Source organism: Bubalus kerabau, chromosome 3 (genome assembly GCF_029407905.1).
Source record: "Bubalus kerabau isolate K-KA32 ecotype Philippines breed swamp buffalo chromosome 3, PCC_UOA_SB_1v2, whole genome shotgun sequence".
Lineage (NCBI taxonomy): Eukaryota > Metazoa > Chordata > Mammalia > Artiodactyla > Bovidae > Bubalus > Bubalus kerabau.
Genome location: NC_073626.1, coordinates 182,926,195 through 182,947,339, shown reverse-complemented (window position 1 = coordinate 182,947,339; position 21,145 = coordinate 182,926,195). Strand labels below are relative to the sequence as shown.

Sequence of the window (21,145 nt, the reverse complement as noted above, 5' to 3'; positions counted from 1 at the left end):
AGCCCAGAAAAATAAAGTCTGACACTGTTTCCACTGTTTCCCCATCTATTTCCCATGAAGTGATGGGACCAGATGCCATGATCTTCATTTTCTGAATGTTGAGTTTTAAGCCAACTTTTTCACTCTCCTCTTTCACTTTTATCAAGAAGCTTTTTAGTTCCTCTTCACTTTCTGCCATAAGGGTGGTGTCATCTGCATATCTGAGGTTATTGATATTTCTCCCTGCAATCTTGATTCCAGCTTGTGCTTCTTCCAGCCCAGTGTTTCTCATGATGTACTCTGCATAGAAGTTAAATAAGCAAGGCGACAATGTACAGCCTTGATGTACTCCTTTTCCTATTTGGAACCAGTCTGTTGTTGCATGTCCAGTTCTAACTGTTGCCTCCTGACCTGCATATAGGTTTCTCAAGAGGCAGGTCAGGTGGTCTGGTATTCCCATTTCTTTCAGAATTTTCCACAGTTTATTGTGATCCACACAGTCAAAGGCTTTGGCATAGTCAATAAAGCAGAAATAGATGTTTTTCGGGAACTCTCTTGCTTTTTCCATGATCCAGCGGATGTTGGCAATTTGATCTCTGGTTCCTCTGCCTTTCCTAAAACCAGCTTGAACATCTGGAAGTTCATGGTTCACGTATTGCTGAAGCCTGGCTTGGAGAATTTTGAGTATTACTTTACTCCAGGTGTTTCTTGACTTCCTAGTTTTGCATTCCAGTCCCCTATAATGAAAAAGACATCTTTTTTGGGTGTTCGTTCTAAAAGGTCTTGAAGGTCTTCATAGAACCGTTCAACTTCAGCTTCTTCAGTGTTACTGGTTGGGGCATAGACTTGGATTACTGTGATATTGAATGGTTTGTCTTGGAAACAAACAGAGATCATTCTGTCGCTTTTGAGATTGCATCCAAGTACTGCATTTCAGACTCTTTTGTTGACCATGATGGCTACTCCATTTCTTCTAAGGGATTCCTGCCCGCAGTAGTAGATATAATGGTCATCTGAGTTAAATTCACCCATTCCAGTCCATTTTAGTTCGCTGATTCCTAGAATGTCAACGTTCACTCTTGTCATCTCCTGTTTGACCACTTAAAATTTGCCTTGATTCATGGACCTAACATTCCAAGTTCCTATGCAATATTGCTCTTTACAGCATCGGACCTTGCTTCTATCACCAGTCACATCCACAACTGGGTATTGTTTTTGCTTTGGCTCCATCCCTTCATTCTTTCTGGAGTTATTTCTCCACTGATCTCCAGTAGCATATTGGGCACCTACTGACCTGGGGAGTTCCTCTTTCAGTATCCTATCATTTTGCCTTTTCATACTGTTCATGGGGTTCTCAAGGCAAGAATACTGAAGTGGTTTGCCATTCCCTTCTCCCGTGGACCACATACTGATGGTAGTAACATAAATTTGTGCAACCACTGTGGAAAATAGAATAGAGATTCCTCAAAAAACTAAAATAGAGCTCTCACATGATTCAGCAATTCCTCTCCACTAATCCAAAAAGATACATGAGCCCCAATGTTCATAGCAGCATTATTTACAGTAACTGGAAGCAACCTAAATGCCCATCAACAGATGAATGGATAAAGAGGCTGTGGAATGGAACACCACCCAGTCATGAAAAAGAATAAATTCCTAGCAGGTGCAACAACATGAATAAACCTGGAGGCTATTATGCTAAGTAAATAAACCAGACAGAGAAACATGAATAGTACATATGTTATCACTTATGTGTGGAATCTAAACAAACAAACAAACAAAAACAAACATAAACAAAAAAATGAACATAACAAAACAAAAACAGACTCACAGTCATAGAGAACAAACTAGTAATTACTGGTGGGAAGAGAGAAGCGGGGAGGGACAAGAGGAGTTGGGGTTAAAAGGTACAAACTACTATGTATAAAATAAATAAGCTACAAGGATATATTGTACAACACAGGGAATATAGCCAATATTTATAATAAATTAATGGAATTTTTTTTTTGTCTAGAAAAATGTTGACTCATTGTTTTATACCTGAAACTAATGTAGTAATAACATTGGAAATCAGCTATACTACAAATGAAAAAAAAAAAAAGACACCCAGAAATAAAGAATGGGGAAAGGCCATGTGAAGATAGAGACAGAGGTAGGAGTTATGCTGCCACAAGCCAAGGGACACCAGGAGCTGCCAGAAGTTGGAAAAAGCGAGGAAGTGTCCACCCACTAGGGGCGTCCCAGGCGGCTCAGTGCTAAAGAACCTGCCTGCCAATACAAGAGATGCAGGTTTGAACCCTGGGTCAGGAAGATCCCCCGGAAAAGGAAATGGCAACCCACTCCAGTATTCTTGTCTGGGAAATCCCATGGACAGAGGAGCCTGGTGTGCTACAGTCCATGGGGATGGCAAAAGAGTTGGACACAACTTAGCGACTAAACAACAGCATCCTTCCCGTGAAACTCTGGAGACAACATGGCCCTGTTGATGCTCGATTAGTTTCTAGAGTCCAGAACTGAAAGAATAAATTTCTATTGTTATAAGGCACTCGGTTTGTGGAAAGTTGCTGCAGAAAGTTAATATAGGGCACAAAATGAAGTATGTTGAGACATAACGATAAGGTTGCAACAATTTGCTGTTGCTGCTAAGTCGCTTCAGTTGTGTCTGACTCTGTGCGACCCCATAGACAGCAGCCCACCAGGCTCCCCTGTCCCTGGGATTCTCAAGGCAAGAACACTGGAGTGGGTTCCCATTTCCTTCTCCAATGCATGAAAGTGAAGAGTGAAATTGAAGTGGCTCAGTCATGTCTGACTCTTAGCGACTCCATGGACTGCAGCCTACCAGGCTCCTGCGTCCATGGGATTTTCCAGGCAAGAGTACTGGAGTAGGGTGCCATTGCCTTCTCCAAATTTGCTGTTATGAAAATTTAATATTATTATTAGATTTATTAAGTCATATTACCACTTATACTTTATACATATTTGTCACTATTAGACTTATTGAAGTCTGATTATTATTTGTAGGCTTGTTTATTATTACTATCTGAATCAAGCATAATTTGACTGAACTGGGCCAAGAAGTTAGTGGTAAAGAGGGTAGGCTTAGCAGTCAAACAGAACTGGGTTGAAAACCCCAGCTTTGGGTACATATCAGTAGTGTGATTTCAGTCAAGTGATTTTTGCCTCTTAGAGATTGTCCTAAATCGGTAAATTGCGGCCACCAAACCCTCTTCATCAGATTATTGTGAGACTGAGATTCCCCATTTAAAACCACTTAGCCCAGGAACTTCCCTAGTGGCCCAGTGGCTAAGATTCTGCACACCCAATGCAGGGGTCCGGGATTCAATCCCTGGTCAGGGAATTAGATTCCACATGCCACAACTAAGAGATCCCTAGTGCCACAGTGGAGCTGGAAGATCCTGTGTGTCTCAACTAAGACGCACCACAGCCAAATAATTTAAAATACATAAAAGCACTTAGCCCAGTGCCTGGCACATAGTAACATCTCAATAAATGCCAGTCAACTCATGACCAAAGCACATAGTAGGTCTACCCTACCTAAAATTGCCTCAAATAATCTCTCTTCCACAACCTTGATGATTTCTTTCTTTGTACCACCATCAACTTTCTTTCTTCATTGGGTCTATTCCCAGCAGAATGTAGAATATGAGCCCCATTAGACAGGGGCAGAGTCTCATTTATGGCTGGACATCCAGGCTCTAGCACAGAGCCTAGTGTGTATTGGTGAGATGGTTGGATGAATGAATGAATGGAGAACACCTTGTCTTGTAAATATTAAATGAAGACACGTTTAATCAATACATTTCCTTTTATTCTATCTGTAGTCCCAAATAATTGCATCAGAATTCTTATGCATCCTCCTTACCATCAACAATTTCTCCTGCCTACTGCTTTAAGCCCCTTTGGTAGGAATCCAGCCTCCCTGATAATGTAAAACATGGGTATCCTGGGATCTTCAAAAGCATGGGGCTGAATCCTTGCTGGAGCTGATGGACTGTGGGACATGAGCCCTATGCTTGTCACATGGTAAGGGAATTTCCCCCTCCTCCCACTTGCTCTGTTTATTATTTATTATAGGGTTCAGGTGGTAGAGGAGACAAAGGGTCTGAATCAAGGGATGGCTGGGAACAATTCGGGGATTTATAAAACCTTTGTGTATATCTTCCTTTTTCTTGGAGTTGGATTAGGCTGGCACACTGCCTGCTTCCAGTGGTACCACCAAAAAGGACTTAGCAAGACCAACAGAATTCTCTGAAGATTCTGCATGCCAAGCGATCCCAGCCTCCTCTGTATTCCCCAGGTCCCTAGGAGACACTGTGATTGTGGGTGGGGATTATCAGGGTGTCAGAGAGGGCCACTGCCCTAATAATAAGATGCTCTGAACTGGAGACTTGTCAGTTACCTTTGCAAGAGGTGGATCAACATCCTTGATCCTCGTCGCATTTTAGTTCTTGGCCCTCTGTGGGAAGGGTGACCTTCAGGTAGGGCCTTTCATAGCTCTAGAACCAAGGAGGCCCCTAACAATTAAGCAGGAAGAAGGGCTGGCCAGCCATCCCATCTGATATCCTGAGATCCCAGGAGAATTATTCATTCTTCCCAGATCTCCTCCAGGTCCCTCATTGCTGAGCGTGAAAGCTCCACCTGGCTCCTGGGGTCTCTGGAGAATTCAGGCACTAAGCTGTTTTATTGGGAAGGTTGTTCTGACCTGCACTGAGCCTGTCCCAAGCCGCCTGCCTCCTGCCCACCTTGCCTCCCCTCACAGGGCCTGACTACCCAATAGACTGTGATCAGGTCATGCAGACAGGCATGACCAGGCTACCTTCCAGGGGTCAGTACCAACACTCAGTGGAAAGGGCTAAGTGTCCAGGCCTCTGGGTCTGGTTCAAGTCAGATGAGAGGATCAAGGCCACTCTTCCTCCTCCGGGGAGTGAAATGACTTCTGACTTGGCTGATTTCATAATGTGAAAAAGTGATCACATCAGTGATCAGAGCTCATCAGGCCAGGATAGCTCTCTGGAATCTAGCCCGGGGGTGGTTTTCACATCAGCCTCTGTCTCAGTGACTGAGGACCTGGGGATCTCTCCTTTTCCTTCTGGCCCAAGGCCCCTCACGCACTTCTTCCAGCGGGCCAGGCGGTGATGGGCAGAGGACCGGATCTCCCCACTCCGCAGGGCATAGATAATGGGGTTGACCATGGAGTTGACAAGGCAGAGCAAGGAGCAGAAGGCAAAGACCTTCTTGACCTGGTCGCTTAGCCTGGCACCCAGGCTGTAGACCATGAGGGCCAGTACCGGGAACCAGAATATGAAGAGCACAGCTAGGAGCATCCCCAGGGTCTTAGCCAACCGCACATCCAGCCGCATCCGGGCCATTCCAGACAGGTGTCTGTCCCGGTGCTCAGCCAAGCTGGCTACGTGCTGGTGGGCCTTCCAGAGGACATGCGCGTAGGTGTAGATGATGCCGGCAAAGAGGGCCGCGATAAACAGGAGCCAGCCCAGCAGATAGTCGTTGGGGATCAGGGGGAAAAGCTCAGAGCAGGGCCTGGGGCAGCAGGTCCATCCCATGAGGGGCAGGTAGGACACCAATGCGGCGAGCACCCACATGATGCCCAGGGTCACCAGTGCCCTCCTGCGGGTGAGTAGAGCTTTGTAGGTAGGCGGGTAGCGCAGACAGAGGTAGCGGTCGATGGCAGTCAGCAGCAGGCTGCCTAGGGAGGCCGTGAAGGTCAGAGTCACGCTGCCGATCTTCAGCAGGAAGACAGCTTTGGAATCCACGCCATCAAAGACGTGAAAATGTACAAAGCTGGAGGCAAAGACCACACTGGCCAGAAAGTCGGCCCCAGCCAAGCTGCCAATGAACAGGTAGGAGGGCTTCTTGCGGAGCCGGTGTGAGGACACGATGAGGTAGAGAACAACCAAGTTCTCCAGGGCGCTCAGCAGGCCCAGGAGGGTGCACAGCACCGCGATCGCGATCTTCTGGGGACCGCTCAGGATCATGTACTCCTTCATGGGGTTGAAATTCAAGCCATCGCTGGAGCCATTGGCTGCCTCTATCTTCAGGCATATCTCCATGGGGTGGGTCCCTGGGCTTCTGCTGGGCTTGCCAAGAAGTCTTTGCTGTAGCACAAGAAGAAGAGATGAGTCTTTTTCAATCAGTGCAATGACCTCACACGATCACTGCCAAGTCGATTCAGTCGTGTCCGACTCTAACTCTAGCCAAACTCTTCACCCGAGCTGATGGATCATATCTGTTGCTCTCTGCGCGTCCCTAGTGTCTCAGACCATAAAGAATCTGCCTGCGATGCAGGAGACCTAGGTTCCATCCCTGGGTGGGGAAGATCCCCTGGAGAAGAGCAAGGCAACTCACTCCAGTATTCTTGCCTGGAGAATCCCATGGACAGAGGCGCCTGGTGGGCTACAGTCCACGGGGTGGCAAAGAGTCGGACACGACTTTGTGGCTCACACTGTCACTTTGGCACTTTCTCTCTATTTTACCCTTTCTCCATCCTAGTGAGGATATACTAGGTCTGTACTGGTTGCCTTAGGAGAGGCATGTGGGAATTCAAGAAGCTGAAAAAGTGAAAAAAGTGAAGTCGTTCAGTCATGTCTGACTTTTTGCGACCCCGTGGACTGACCCCTGTCCATGGAATTTTCCAGGCAAGAGTATTCCAGGCAAGGTTGCCATTGCCTTCTCCAGGGGATCTTCCCCACCCAGGGATCAAACCCAGGTCTGCTGCATTGCAGGCAGACACTTTACCATCTGAGCCACCAGGAAAGTACATCAAGCCAAGGTGGCCTGCAAACTATATGATCTCACATATATGTGGAACTAAAAAAAAAACAAAATTAATTCAAAGATACAGACACTAGCTTGGTGGTTGCCAGAAGCAGGGATTGGTGGGAGGGTGGTGAGGATGAAATGCCTGAAGGTAGTCAAAGGTACAAGCTTTCAATTATAAAAATGTCTTGGGGATAGTTACTAATACTATATTTGAAAGTTGCTAAGAGAATAGATCTTGAAATTCCTCATCATAAGAAAAAAATTGCAACTGTGTAATAATAAGGAAATGGCAACCCACTGCAGTACTCTTGCCTAGAAAATTCCATGGATGGAGGAGCCTGGTGGGCTACAGTCTATGGGGTCGCAAGGAGTCGGACACGACTGAGCGACTTCACTTTCACTTTTCAGTGACTTATTACGGTGATCATTTCCCAATATGTACAAATATGAAATCATCATGTTGTACACCTGGAGATAGTATTATGTCACATGTGAATTATACCTAAATAAAATAAAATAAGAAATAAAAGTGACTTGCAAGCTTTTTGGGTTTAAGCAAAAAACTACGCTAAAGGCTTCATTTTGAAAGTATGGACATGGGGTCGCAAAGAGTCAGACACGACTAAGCGACTGAACTGAACTGAACTGAAGGGTTAGAAACTGAAAGAAGGGCTTCCCTGGTGGCTCAGTGGTAAAGAACCCGCCTGCCAATGCCGGAGATGCGGATTCAGTCCCTGGTCTGGGAAGATCCCACATGCTGGGGAGCAGCTAAGCCCACAGGCCACAACTAGAGCCTGTGCTCTAGAGCCTGAGAGCTACAACTGCTGAAGCCTGCATGCCCTAGAGCCCATGCTCAGCAACAAGAGAAGCCGCCACAATGAAAAGCCCACGTACTGCAACTAGAGAGTAGCCCCATTCTCCACAACTAGAGAAAAGCCTGTAGAGCAATGAAGGCCCGGAAGAGCCAAAAATAAATAAAGTTATATTTAAAAAACTGAAAGGCAATCAAAACCAAGAAAAAAATGGAATGCAGAGTGATAAGGTGGAGGGTTTTTTGCATTTGTGTTTTATTTTGTTTTGTTTGCCAGTTTTGGTAAGTAAGATGCTGAAGGTTTAACAACTTTTTAGGGATGGTTAGACAAGACTTGGGTTTCACACCAGTAGGAATACCAGATAAAATAAATGAGTCCCGATAAATTTGAATGTCAGATAATGAATCATCTTTAGTATAAGTATGTCCTAAGTATTGAGAAAAACAAGCAGGGCACCCGAATATTGTAAGGGACATTATTAGAAAGCAAACTTCGAATTTCTCTAGAGGGATATACTCTCTTATCCAGGTCACACAAGATTTCCACATATAAAGGCCCAGGGAATTTGAGCTCATGATGCAGAATTACAAAATGCACAAGTAAACATGAAGAAGAGTTAGCAGAAATGTCATACGGTAGAATTAGACTTCCAAGAACTTCATATAAGTCTTGGGTTTATGTTATAGACTATGTATATAAGCTTTTTCTTTTTCTTGCAGCACGAAATCTTAGTTCTTAGTTCAGGGGTTGAACCCATGCCTCCTGCACTGGAAGCACGGAATCTTAACCACTGGACTGCCAGGGAAATCTGCATATGTTTAATATGATTAAACAATGAGGAATCAAAACAATGATTACTTAGTGAGAGGCGAGGCAGATTTGAAGAAGAATCAAGTAGAATTTCTGGAAGTGAAAAATGAAGTCATTGAAAATGGAAAGCCTTAAGAGGAGGTGGAAGAGCGGAAGAGACTGGCCAGCCAAAAGCTCTGATCTGGAAAGTGGATCTGAGGAAACTTCTCAAAAGGCTGCACCAGGAGATAGAGAAATGGGAAATACAGAAGAATGGTTAAGAGACAGGAAGGATCAAAAGAAAAGGTTTAAAATATATCCAACTGGAGTTTCATAAGAAAAGAATAGAAATTGGTGGTAGGCATTGGGGAGGTCATATTCAAAGAGATGCTAGTGGAGAATTGCCCAAAATTCTCCTGGATGTGATTCCTCAGGTTCAGAAATCACAGTGAACTTCAAGCAGGGTTTTTTTTTTAACCGTAGTTGATTTACAATGTTGTGTTAGTCCCAGGTGTACAACAATGTGATCCAGTATATATATATATTTTTTCCAGATTCTTTTCCGTTATAGGTTATTATAGGATATTGAATATAGCTACCTACGCTATACAATGAAAAAAGAAAAAAAAAGTGCTAGTTGCTCAGTCCTGTCCTGATTCTTTGTGACACCATGGACGGTAGCCTGCCAGGTTCCTCTGTCCATGGAATTCTCCAGGTGAGAATTCTGGACTGGGTTGCCATGCCCTTCTCCAGGAAATAAATAAATAAAAGTCAATAGTCTTTTATAAAAATAATATTATATTTATATATACATACCTTTTCAGTTTCTTTTCCATCATAGGGTATTACAGGAGATTGAATATAGTTCCCTGTGCTACACAGTAGGACCTTGTTTATCCATTTTGTATATAGTCATGTGTTGAGCAGAATTTTTAAAACAAATGAATTCCACATTCACATACATTGTAATAAAACTTCAGAATGCCAAAGACAAAGAAAAAATTAAATACAATCAGAGATTAAAAAAACACAATGCCTGCAAAGGAATCACAACGAAATTTAAAAGCAGATTAGCCAAGAGCAATAATAATAGCCAGAAGATAGATGGCAAAAAGCTAGCTGTCACTCAAAATAATACAAATAGAATTATTCACTAACAGACCTTCACTGAAGGAAGTCTAAAGGAGGTACCATCAGAAGAAGGAAATTCTCCATAGAGGGAGGGATAGAAAGGCAAGAAGGAATTGTGAACAAATAAGTGAATAAATGTATGAGTAAATAAAAACATGTCTGTATAAAGCAATAATAGAAGAAACACAAGCTGGAATCAAGATGGCCGGGAGAAATATCAATAACCTCAGATATGCAGATGACACCACCCTTATGGCAGAAAGTGAAGAGGAACTCAAAAGCCTCTTGATGAAAGTGAAAGTGGAGAGTGAAAAAGTTGGCTTAAAGCTCAACATTCAGAAAATGAAGATCATGGCATCTGGTCCCATCACTTCTTGGGAAATAGATGGAGAAACGGTGGAAACAGTCAGACTTTATTTTTTGGGGCTCCAAAATCACTGCAGATGGTGATTGCAGCCATGAAATTAAAAGATGCTTACTCCTTGGAAGGAAAGTTATGTCCAACCTAGATAGCATATTCAAAAGCAGGGACATTACTTTGCCAACAAAGGTCCATCTAGTCAAGGCTATAGTTTTTCCTGTGGTCATGTATGGATGTGAGAGTTGGACTGTGAAGAAGGCTGGGCACCCAAGAATTGATGCTTTTGAACTGTGGTGTTGGAGAAGACTCTTGAGAGTCCCTTGGACTGCAAGGAGATCCAACCAGTCCATTCTGAAGATCAGCCCTGGGGTTTCTTTGGAAGGAATGATGCTAAAGCTGAAACTCCAGTACTTTGGCCACCTCATGCGAAGAGTTGACTCATTGGAAAAGACTCTGATGCTGGGAGGGATTGGGGGCAGGAGGAGAAGGGGACAACAGAGGATGAGATGCTGGATGGCATCACTGACTCGATGGACATGAGTCTGAGTGAACTCCGGGAGTTGGTGATGGACAGGGAGGACTGGCGTGCTGCGATTCATGGGGTTGCAAAGAGTTGGACACGACTGAGCAACTGAACCGAACTCAACTGAATAGTGACTGAGACTGATTTGGAGGGGATAAAAACAGAGCGCAAGTAAAATTGTGAATGACAGTAACATAAGCCGAGAGAGAGGAATAGAGCTGCAGCTTTATTTAGGAAGTGAGTAACGGTATTAAACTGTGGTGCTGGAGAAGACTCTGGAGAGTCCCTTGGACTACAAGGAGATCCAACCAGTCAATCCTAAAGGAAATCAATTCTGAATATTCATCATAAGGACTGGAACTGAAGCTGAAGCTCCAATACTTTGGCCACCTGATGCAAAGAGCCAACTCATTGGAGAAGATCCTGATGCTGGGAAAGACTGAAGGCAGGAGGAGAAGGGGACAACAGAGGACGAGATGGTTGGATGGCATCACTGACTCAATGAACATGAATTTGAGCAAGCTTTGGGGGATGGCAAATGACAGAGAAGCCTGGAGTGCTGCAGTCCATGGGGTCGCAGAGGTGGACACAACTGAGTGACTGAACAATAACAAACGGAAATGATATAATTTAGACTTTTAAAAATCAGGCATCAGGATTTCACTGGTGGTTCAGTGGTTAAGACTTCACCTTCCAATGAAGAGGTGCAGGTTCGATCCCATGTGAAGCTAAGATCCCACAAGCTTCATGGGCCAAAAGGCCAGACATAAACAATAGAAGCAACATTGTAACAAATTCAATAAAGACTTTTAAAATGGTCCAATAAACTTAAAAAAAAAATCAGGCATCATCCTGGCAACTAAAAATTGGCGCTTACCAAGAGCATTGCCAATGAATGAACAACAAAGGCATTTGCCATCTGCCTCTACAGGAGATTGAACCCTGCTGCTATAGCTGTTGACCTTCAACAACCCCTGAGGGAGTTCAGGGTGGAGGGAGGCACTCTGTGCTCCAGGGAATCTGGTGGGACAGGTCTCTAGATAGTTGGATGTTTTTAGGAACAGATTTTATGATTGCAATCCTTGCATCTCCTCATATGTACAGAAGCCCCAAATCCCTTCATGATGACATCAGATCCTCATAACTAACAAAAAACCTTTTCTAAAATGAGTGCTTTGTGGTATCCAACTCCGCCTCCTCCAGAGCCTTATATATTGACTTTCCCCCAAGGCCGCTTTGGAGAAGTCTTTCAGAGCTATCTGAGATGCTGCCTCCTGGGCTGCAGTCCTCCTTTTGTCCCAAATAAAACTTAACTCGCCACTCTCAAGTTGTACATCTTTTTTAGTCAACAGTTATTGCGACCACGAAGGGACCCAGAGTGAACTTCCTTCCTTCATCTGGACTCCACAAGGACCTGGAGCTTTGGTACCAGCAGCGGCCCCTTGTGCCCATTCTTGGGGCGTGCAGATGAATTTGGGTAAATCTCTCCTAGTTCTCTGGAGAAGGAAATGGCAACCCACTCCAGTATTCTTGCCTGGAGAATCCCAGGGATGGAGGAGCCTGGTGGGCTGCTGTCTATGGGGTCACACAGAGTCGGACACGACTGAAGCGACTTAGCAGCTCCTAGTTCTCGAATCTGCTGTATTGGTTGAGATTCTGAGTTTTATTTGGTGGTGGAGGAGGTTCCTGCCCCCTCCCAGTAGGAAAGATACTGGCGGGGGGGAGGGGGGGGGCCAGGTGAAACATCCGGAGCATAAAGCATAATCACTCATGGTCTAGACACTGAGTGGGGCTTGGTTGAAAGATACTGAGAAATCCCCACCCAGGCAAAAGATACTGGGTGGGGGGCTGGCTGAAAGATGCCAGGGGACTGGGTGGGGGGCTGGCTGAAAGATGCCAGGGGAATTACCCACCCAATGAAAAGGTACTGTGTAGGGGGACTTGACTGAGGAAAAAAATTAAGGAATACCCAAGGCTCAGCTGAAAGATGCTGAGGTTGCTCCGTTGTAAGGGACTGAATGGTCTTAACTAAGTGGTAAGAGGCTGATCTGACACTTTTCCTCAATTCGACTGCCATTATAGAATTTGTCAGGATAAAAGTGAGGAGAATATATGAGAGCTTTGCTCCAAGGAAAAGGGGCAAGAATCCTCCCGGTTGGTTTCGGTTTTCTCAGATGACTGAGGAATTTACGGGAGTGGTGAGAGCCTAGTCCTCATACTGTGCAGTGGTCCTATAGGGAAACCCACTCGTTAATTAAAATACTTGTTCATCTGGGGGTCGCACATAAGAATTGGCCGTTCAGCCACCTGAGCAGCCAGGTGGTCTTAGATTGCTGGAGGCAGAATCTGAGACACGTAAGAGGAGCTGAAATGACTCTGGGGTGACTCCTGGAGGAATTAAGCTCACAAGCAGCAGATGGGCCCACTACACAAGTTCACTAGTGATTTTTATCCCTGACAAATTCAGCTTAAAATGGGAAATGGAATCTCTCAAAAATAGAAACCAAGGAGTGTCAGAAAGCCAGCCTCTGACTAACACTCTAGCCAGATTCATGTATAATACTGTATGGAGCTCATGTATAATTCATGTATGGAGCTCATACTCCATACAAGTACCTAGTTAATTGAAGAAATTATACTAAAAGAGATCTCAACCTAAAATGGCCCAATTGGGGTTCTTTTGATATTTCAAAATTGATATTTTTGCATGTACAATCAGAAAAGGCCGGCTGTGCTTACTTTGACTGGTATCTAGAAGCTTCTAAAAGAGGAAATGATAGAGTAACTTCTTCACAGGAAACCAACAAGAAATTGCTTGAAACTGTATCAGAACTAAACAAGGCTGCTAGCGCTGAGTCTGCCAGGTCGCAGGTCCAGTGGAACTGGGAAGTCACGTTTGGCATTTACATCATTTGGCCTTTAATTTCTGGGTATCTCTTTGCCTTTTGTTTCAGAGTGTGACTCCTGGCTGGTGAAGTTCTGGTTTGGTTTTGTTTGAGTGTGCAGACATCTGGTACATACTGCTCGAGCTAATATGGGAATTGCTCATTCTAAGGTTCCGCACTCCACCTGGGAACCCCTTGGAAAAACATATATATATATTTTTTTGACTGGTCAATCTATAGCTATGACAAGAGAAATGGCCTAAAATATTAGATCTTTATTGACAATAGCATAGGAACATGGACTAAAGTTCCCTTATGTCTAGGACTTCCTTCTGTAATTAACAGCCTGGGGCTGATCAAACTAAGACCCTCACTTCCCTAGAGGGACAATCCCTGCTGGGAGCAATCTGCCTTGTTATAAGGACCAAGTTGAGCACTATCTGGTCTAAATTCTGGCTATAAAACTATGATCACAGAAAAATATTATTTTTTACAATGTGGTCACAATATTCTTTAGACTCCAGAGAAAGCTTGAAGAAAAAAATTATCTTTTTAAGAATTCTTGCCCTTAGGAAATAATTCCGCCTGGAATGTGGGAGACCCTGGTTCGATCCTTGGGTCGGGAAGATCCCCTGGAGAAGGAAATGGCAACCCACTCCAATACTCTTGCCTGGAGAATCCCATGGAGGGAGGAGCCTGGTAGGCTACAGTCCATGGGGTCACAAAGAGTCGGACAAGACTGAGCGACTTCACGTTCTTTCATACCTTTAGACCAGAGCTCTCTGGATCACTCTAGACCATCTCTAATTCCTGAAACCAAAAGGAAAAAAAAAAAGGAAACAAAGCCTTTTAAAATCTTACTCTTTTTTTTTTTTTTACAACTAGTATTCATAACTGAGTTTGGAAATTAAGCAGAATATCTTCATTGTACCTAGGTTTAATATAAGTTAACTATTATTATATCTGTTGCAAGTTTGTCAGCAAGGAAATTACCTTGAGTGAAGAAACTTCTAAAAAATGTTAAGAATAATTATTCTTTAGGAATGTCTGTCTAAAATAGTCTCTCCAGATTGGGGTAACTTGAACTTCTAAGGGTTGTGCTAAATTAAGTGTTGGAAGTGTATTGAATAGCTAAGTCATTTCCAAATAAAATAAGATTTTGAAACATTTACTGCTGAGCACTAATTTCCTTTTACAGAGAAACTAAAGATTTCTGGGATTAAAAATGAATGGTATTTGGGGCCCTCCTAAAATGTTCTACAAAAGCAAAGGTTTTAGAAATTATCACTGGTATTTATGCTTACCAATCTATAAAATGCTAAAATAAAAGTCAGTTCTTGGTTGCTTAAGGGAAATAGGAAGTGTGTTTTCGGTAAAGAAGGTATGAGGAATGGAACTGCATTTTGTGAAGGGAAAAGGGAATAAACCTGCTTCACAGGTGGCTTTTTAGGATGGAAGACCAGTCGTGGGTACAGAAAGTGATGAGGTTTGTGAAACGCGAACCATGAAGAAAGAGTTTTGTACATGGTCAGGACTAAGTTTTTCTTTATCTCTTAAATGATCTGTTCTAAAATCTTTTATTGTTACTTTGACTAAGTGAATAGCTATTGTTTCACAATGACATATAATCCTATCTGACTGAGTTCTAAACCTTTTTGATATTTGTTGACAAAACTTCCTAAATCCTTCTAATGAAGATTTCTGGCTAACTTCTGGATTCTTCAGAGGGCCCCTGAAACACCCCAAAGAGAGATAGTACACTAATTTGGCTCATTTTGTATACAGAATTACATGGGAAATATTGTCAAGTGAGTAATAAGTCTTGGGTTATATTGTATGGTAAATGTTACCAATATAGGTATCCTAGAAACTGTATAATAGGACTTCCCTGGTGACTCAGACGGTAAAGCGTCTGTCTACAATGTGTGAGACCGGGGTTCAATCCCTGGGTCAGGAAGATCCGCTGGAGAAGGAAATGGCAATCTACTCCAGTACTGTTGCCTGGAAAATCCCATGGACAAAGGAGCCTGGTAGGCTTCAGTTCATGGCTTCGCAGAGTTGGACATGACTGAGCGACTTCACTTACACTTACAGAAACTGTATGGAGTTCCTAAAATTCTGATACGTTTGGGTAAAATGTTATCAGGCATAATTCTAGCTACTATCTCAATATTGTCATAGCATTAACCAAGTTTTGTCTCTTCAAGAAGATTTATAAAAAGGACTTTTGAAAAAATACCAGTTTCTGAACTGAGTAAGGATTCTAATAGAAAACCTGATGACTTCACAAAAGTTAACAAAAGGACTGAATGAACTGGTGAATATGCTTATAACTTTTATGGTTTCTAGCTGAAAAATTACCGATTTGAATCTGTTTTCCAGGTGTAAGAAAAAAAAAAAAAAGCCTTTCCTCAAACTAACTATGGCAGTAGTTTGGTAAAATTATATTGTATAAACAAATTGAAACATTTATCTTTTCTCTCTTTCTGAACCCTCCAGAGATTGGAATCTCTTAGTTTCCAGTAACTATCAGATAAGTTAAGAAGGTTATCTCAATAACAGGTACAGAAATCTCAAGGAATTTTGGAGACCTTGAGAAGGGAGGAATTTATTTAGATCTGTTAGGCAAAATCTGTGATAAGTCTTTGGCATGACTTTCCTTGCCCTAAAAGATTTTATTTTAAAAATCTGTGATAAGCCTTTGGCATGACTTTCCTAGCCCTGAAAGATTTTATTTTAAAAGTTAAGTCTGAGACTATAAAAGTCTCAGCAAAGCAAAAAAGTCTATGATCAATTTTGGTTATATAAATCATGCCAAGTTTATTGAGACCAGACCTATATTACAAACAGGTCGTAATTAGGTTGTATTTGGTAAAAATGACGGTGATTTTAGGGAGAAGGGGCTTCCACGGTGGCTCAGATGGTAAAGCGTCTGCCTGCAATGCGGGAGACCCAGGTTCGATCCCTGAGTTGGGAAGATCCCCTGGAGAAGGAAATGGCAACCCACTCCAGTACTCTTGCCTGAAAAATTCCATGGACAGGGAAGCCTGGGGGGGCTACAGTCCATGGGATCACAGAGAGTCAGACACGACTGAGCGACTTCACTTTCTTTCTTTAGGGAGAAAAAGATGTTTCAATGAATGTTAAATCCCAGTTTGTTAATGGAGGTCTGTATCTACTAATACTCATTTCCTGGCTAGGTCTTTGCTGTTAGGGTATATTAATGTAAAATTTAATTGAATTATTGAAGGACACTCTAGGGCTGTTTTTGAAGTTTATCTCAGTAATCTGTATTTGGATGAAGATCAGATGCCTCACACATAACCTGCAACCAAGACTGGAAGAAGACATAATTTAAGGAACTCTCTCCAACCTGGATGGAAGGACCTTTCAACTCCATGGTACTCTTAACTAGCTCATGCCCAATGAAATTGAAAGGAAATTGACTCAGGTTAACTCCCACTTCCAAAGGCCCCTGAGCTGGACTGGTCTATAGAGAGGCCTGCTGACCTCAAACTCACCTTAAAACATTGCTCAGAGGAAACTACACTACCCTAGGATGAGAAGAAGATGACATCAGAAGCAGAAAGCTTGCCCAAGATGCTGATCTGACTTGTGTGATCATTTATAATGTTTTCTTGATTCCTTAGACTTATGCCTATCAATCAAATGTTTTCTATCATGGACGTGATTCTATGCTAGTTTAAAACTCAATCCAATTGTTGGTTTGTGGCCAGTTACCTGTGCCTAGTACTTCTGGGTTACCTTGGTGGATTTCTGTTCTCTAGGGCTCTGATTGGATACCCCCTAGGAAATTTATTTTAGATGAGTGTTCAGTCCTGTTCTATCTATTCATTATATTACTAGATGGGATCCTCTCACCTGGCCAATTAATAATACCTGCTCTGATGCTGGCCATAGATTTAAGTTTTCTCTTAGGGTCATTTAAACTCAATTGAGTAATGAGCTAAGTCTCAATAAAAAGTTAATTTCTCATCCATTAAAAGGAAAACTCCCACAATTATGGGGAGGATGTACATGGTTAACACCAGGCTATGGTCATTTAAGTTTCAAGGCTCCTCTATGTTGGGAACGGTTAAATCATACTAAAAATGATCAACCTGGTAATTATGAGGCAAGGCTGGGTACTTTATGAACTATGCCTGTTATTACCCTTAAAGAGAGTGATTGGTATGGAACTCAGTGGATTTGTGGCATTAATTTATGGCCTTGACATCTACAGGGATGGATACGAAGGTGTAGCATGGGATTCCTATGAATTTAAGGTCATACTTGTTAACAAATTAGAAGTGACCCCAACCAATCTATCATTGGTATGATCCCAGTGGGTCAAAGATCTGTATTCTACTAGTATGACCATTTAGCAGCTTGTGTGTATGTGTGTGTGTGTGCGCGCCTTCAATGGGGTTGGAGGATGTAATTGATCATATCTAAGCCTTAACAACTTGCATAAGCTTTAAATGATAGTAATTGGGCTATTAGCCTATTGAATTCTGAGATCTCTATGATGAGAAAGGAAGTGCTACCCAACTTCAAGGTCTTACAGCATCTCAGGGAGATGTCTGTGCTATAATTCAAAGTGAATGCTGCATTTTCATACCTGATAAATCCTTTAATGTAACACATTTGATGACCTAAATGAAAAATCAGATTTCTGCTTTAAAAGACCCATTTCGTAGTCTTGACAATCTTAAAAAAAAAAAAGAAACTGGTTTGGTGTGGGAGGCTCATGGCTAAAATATTTACTTTTAATTCCACTAATGTTTTTAACTATATCATTTATATTTTGCTTGTTTCACAAGATTATTATTTCTTGTATTACCAAGTGTATGACTGAGCTTCCAACGAAAATGATGTCTAGACTTGAAGCAGTTGATCAAATGTATAGTTCGATGTATGATCAATGATTGTGATAGTGTAACTCTAGGTATGAAAAGATGCAATGAGAGGAAATAGTTTCCTGGATCATAACTAGAAGAAAGGTGTCCAGAGATCTTTGACTATTAAGACCTAATCCAGTAATAGCACATTGAGTGTCTTATCAACAAACACCTTCTTCAGAACTGGGAACGAGCCTTCCTAGCAACACGGGACAAAATGGTCATGAAATGCCCCCCAAAGTTTGGTCAGATTGATGACCACAAGGGGGCCAGGTCAACTACAAATTGTCACTTACCAAGAGCATTGCCAACGAATGAACAACAAAGGCATTTTCCACCTGCTTCTATGGAGATTGAACCCCCTGCTGCTATAGCTGTTGACCTTCACCAACCCCTGAGGGAGTTCAGGGTGGAGTGAGGCCCTCTGTGCTCCAGGGAATCTGGTGGGACAGGTCAATCCTTTATCAATCCTTGTATCTCCTCATATCTAGAGAAGCACTAAATCCCTTTACGGTGACATCAGATCCTCATGACTAACAAAAAACCTTTGTTAGCACTCAACCTAAATTGAGTGCTTCATGGTATTGAGCTCCCCCTTCACCAAAACCTTATATATTGACTTCCCCCACTGCCGCTTTGGAGCAGTCTCTCAGAACTGTCTGAGATGCTGCCTCCCGGGCTGCGGTCCTCATTTTGCCCCAAATAAAACTTAACTCACAACTCTCAAGCTGTACATCTTTTTTTAGTCGACACCAGCAATGCAGGACAAAATGGTAATGAAATGGCCCCCAAAGTATGGTCGGATTTATGACCACAAGGGGTGAACTACAAATTGGCACTTACTAAAGGCACTGCCAACGAGTGAACAACAAAGGCATTGGCTATCCTCCTCTGTGGAGACTGAACTCCGTGCTGCTGCAGCCGTTGACCTTCAACATCCCCTAAGGGAGTTCAGGGTGGAATAAGGCACTCTGTGCTCCAGGGAGTCGGGTGGGACAGGTCTTCAGATAGTTGGATGTTTTCAGGAATGGGTTTTATGATCTCCATCCTTGCATCTCCTCATATCTAGAGAAGCACTAAATTCCCTCACAGTAACACCAGATCCTCATGATTAACAAAAAACCTTTTGTAGAATGAGTACGTCATGGTATTCAACTGCCCTTTCACCGAAACCTTATATTGACTTTCCCCCACTGCTGCTTTGGAGCAGATTCTCAGAGCTATCTGAGATGCTGCCTCCTGGGCTGCAATCCTCATTTCCCCACAAATAAAACTTAACTTGCAACTCTCAAGTTGTACATCTTTTTTTTAGTCGACAAGCTAAACATCCAACTCATGAAATTAGACAAAGAGCAACAGCAAAAATACAGAGAAGGCGGAAGGCAGAAATAATAAGAGCAGAAACTGATGACACGGTAAAACAACTGAAAATAAGATGCTCTGACCAAGACCGAAACTAGTTCTTTGAGAACATCACAAAACAGACAGACCTCAGGTAAGATTCCTCAAGATAAAGAAGAGAGCCTCCGAATAAGAAAAATATCAGGCATGAAAGAAAACGGTCAATTATCCTTTGAAAAGATGTTTAACCTCAATAGCATCCACAGAAAGGCAAGTTTCACTACCATCAGATCAGCCAAAAAATGAACCTGACACAGTGCGTATTGGAGAGGTGTGGAGGGCGAATGTTCAGCGCTGTGATGGGGGTGTGAGTGGGCACAAACACTGTGGTGAGCAGTTTCCCCAAATCTAATGAAGCTAAAGACAGCCACTGCCCTGGAATGCACCAGTTCCGTGCCTGAAAATGTTCAAGGATGTTAGTTTCAGCATTTTTGAAATAGCAAAAAACCACCACCAACCACGAAAGTCCAACTGGAAAATGCATAGATGAGTTATAGTACATGCCTACAAAGAACTACATAAAGTAGTAAAAAACGAACTAGAACTAAACTCATCAACAGGGATAAATCTTACCAACACAACGTGGAGCCAGAAGTCTGATCCCTTAGGAGAATGTAGAAGTTTTATAAAGCAGATAAAGGGAACTGGAAGATAATGGCAGAGGAACTAGAGAAGTAGGAGGGAGGGCAGATTTTTTCCAGACTAGACTAGAAAGCAATACCTTGCCTGAGGCAAAGCGAAAAAGCGTGTTCCTCTCTGTAGATGTCTTGTGTATTCTTTACTGGCTGTTTTTCGGTCTCGAAACATTAAATAGTAAAACACTAAAAAGTAGTTATTATTGAAAAGTGGAAAAATAGCTACATTGAAACACAATAGTATTTTATAAAGTTTAAATATTTTACTTAACATTCAAAACAGGATTTATTATAGTTTTTTGGCACTCATTTAAATTTTGTTCCCCCAGTGAGACCCTACTTCTGGTCCTGTTAGAGGTTCTCAGAGGGTGGGAGGTGGGACGAGAGATGTCTGTGGCTTTCTGAGCAGTGGTTTCCTGGTGTGTCTGAGTGGGAAGACCTTAACCGCATTTTCATATCTTCGCTCACAATAACCTCCAGGGTAGGTATGCTTATGCTCCCTTTGTAGAGGAAGAAGACTTAGGAATGATAAACTCTTTGGGCAACCTGGACTCAATTTCCTTATTTATAAAATGCAAATGATGTTGGTAACCTCATTATAAAGACTTAGTGAATTAATACATAAAATAGGGGACTTTGCTTGTGACCCAGTGCTTAAGAATCTGCCTTGCAATGCAGGGGACGCAGGTTCGATTCCTGCCGAGGGGCAACTAAACCTGTGCTGCAATGAAAGATCCTGTGTGCTGAAACTAAGACCCACCGCAGGCTAGTAAATAAATCTTTTAAAAAAATACTTAGAAGAAGTAGAAGAAGTATAGAAGAGATCTCTATACTTTATTGAGCTGTTCCTAACTTGGAACCTGCTCAGGATGACTTAGTTATTTAAGCGTGAGAATTGGGGTTCACAGACTCAATAAACATGAGTTTGAG

At 42.6% G+C, this 21,145-nt stretch overlaps 1 protein-coding gene across 2 annotated transcripts; it reads right to left on the bottom strand.

Annotated features, from left to right (window-relative positions):
• Positions 1-3,790: 3,790 nt before the first annotated feature.
• CNR2 (cannabinoid receptor 2) lies at positions 3,791-19,988 on the bottom strand. Of its 2 annotated transcripts, none has more exons than XM_055574150.1 (2): positions 18,476-19,988; positions 3,791-6,113 (listed from the first exon to the last, which is right to left on the bottom strand). In XM_055574150.1, the coding sequence occupies exons 1-2, from the start codon at positions 18,482-18,484 to the stop codon at positions 4,983-4,985; spliced, it is 1,140 nt and encodes a 379-aa protein (XP_055430125.1). In that variant the 5' UTR covers positions 18,485-19,988; the 3' UTR covers positions 3,791-4,982. The 2 variants fall into 2 exon arrangements, with proteins under 2 accessions (XP_055430125.1, XP_055430126.1); XM_055574151.1 differs by lacking the exon at positions 18,476-19,988 and adding an exon at positions 9,195-9,280.
• Positions 19,989-21,145: the final 1,157 nt, after the last annotated feature.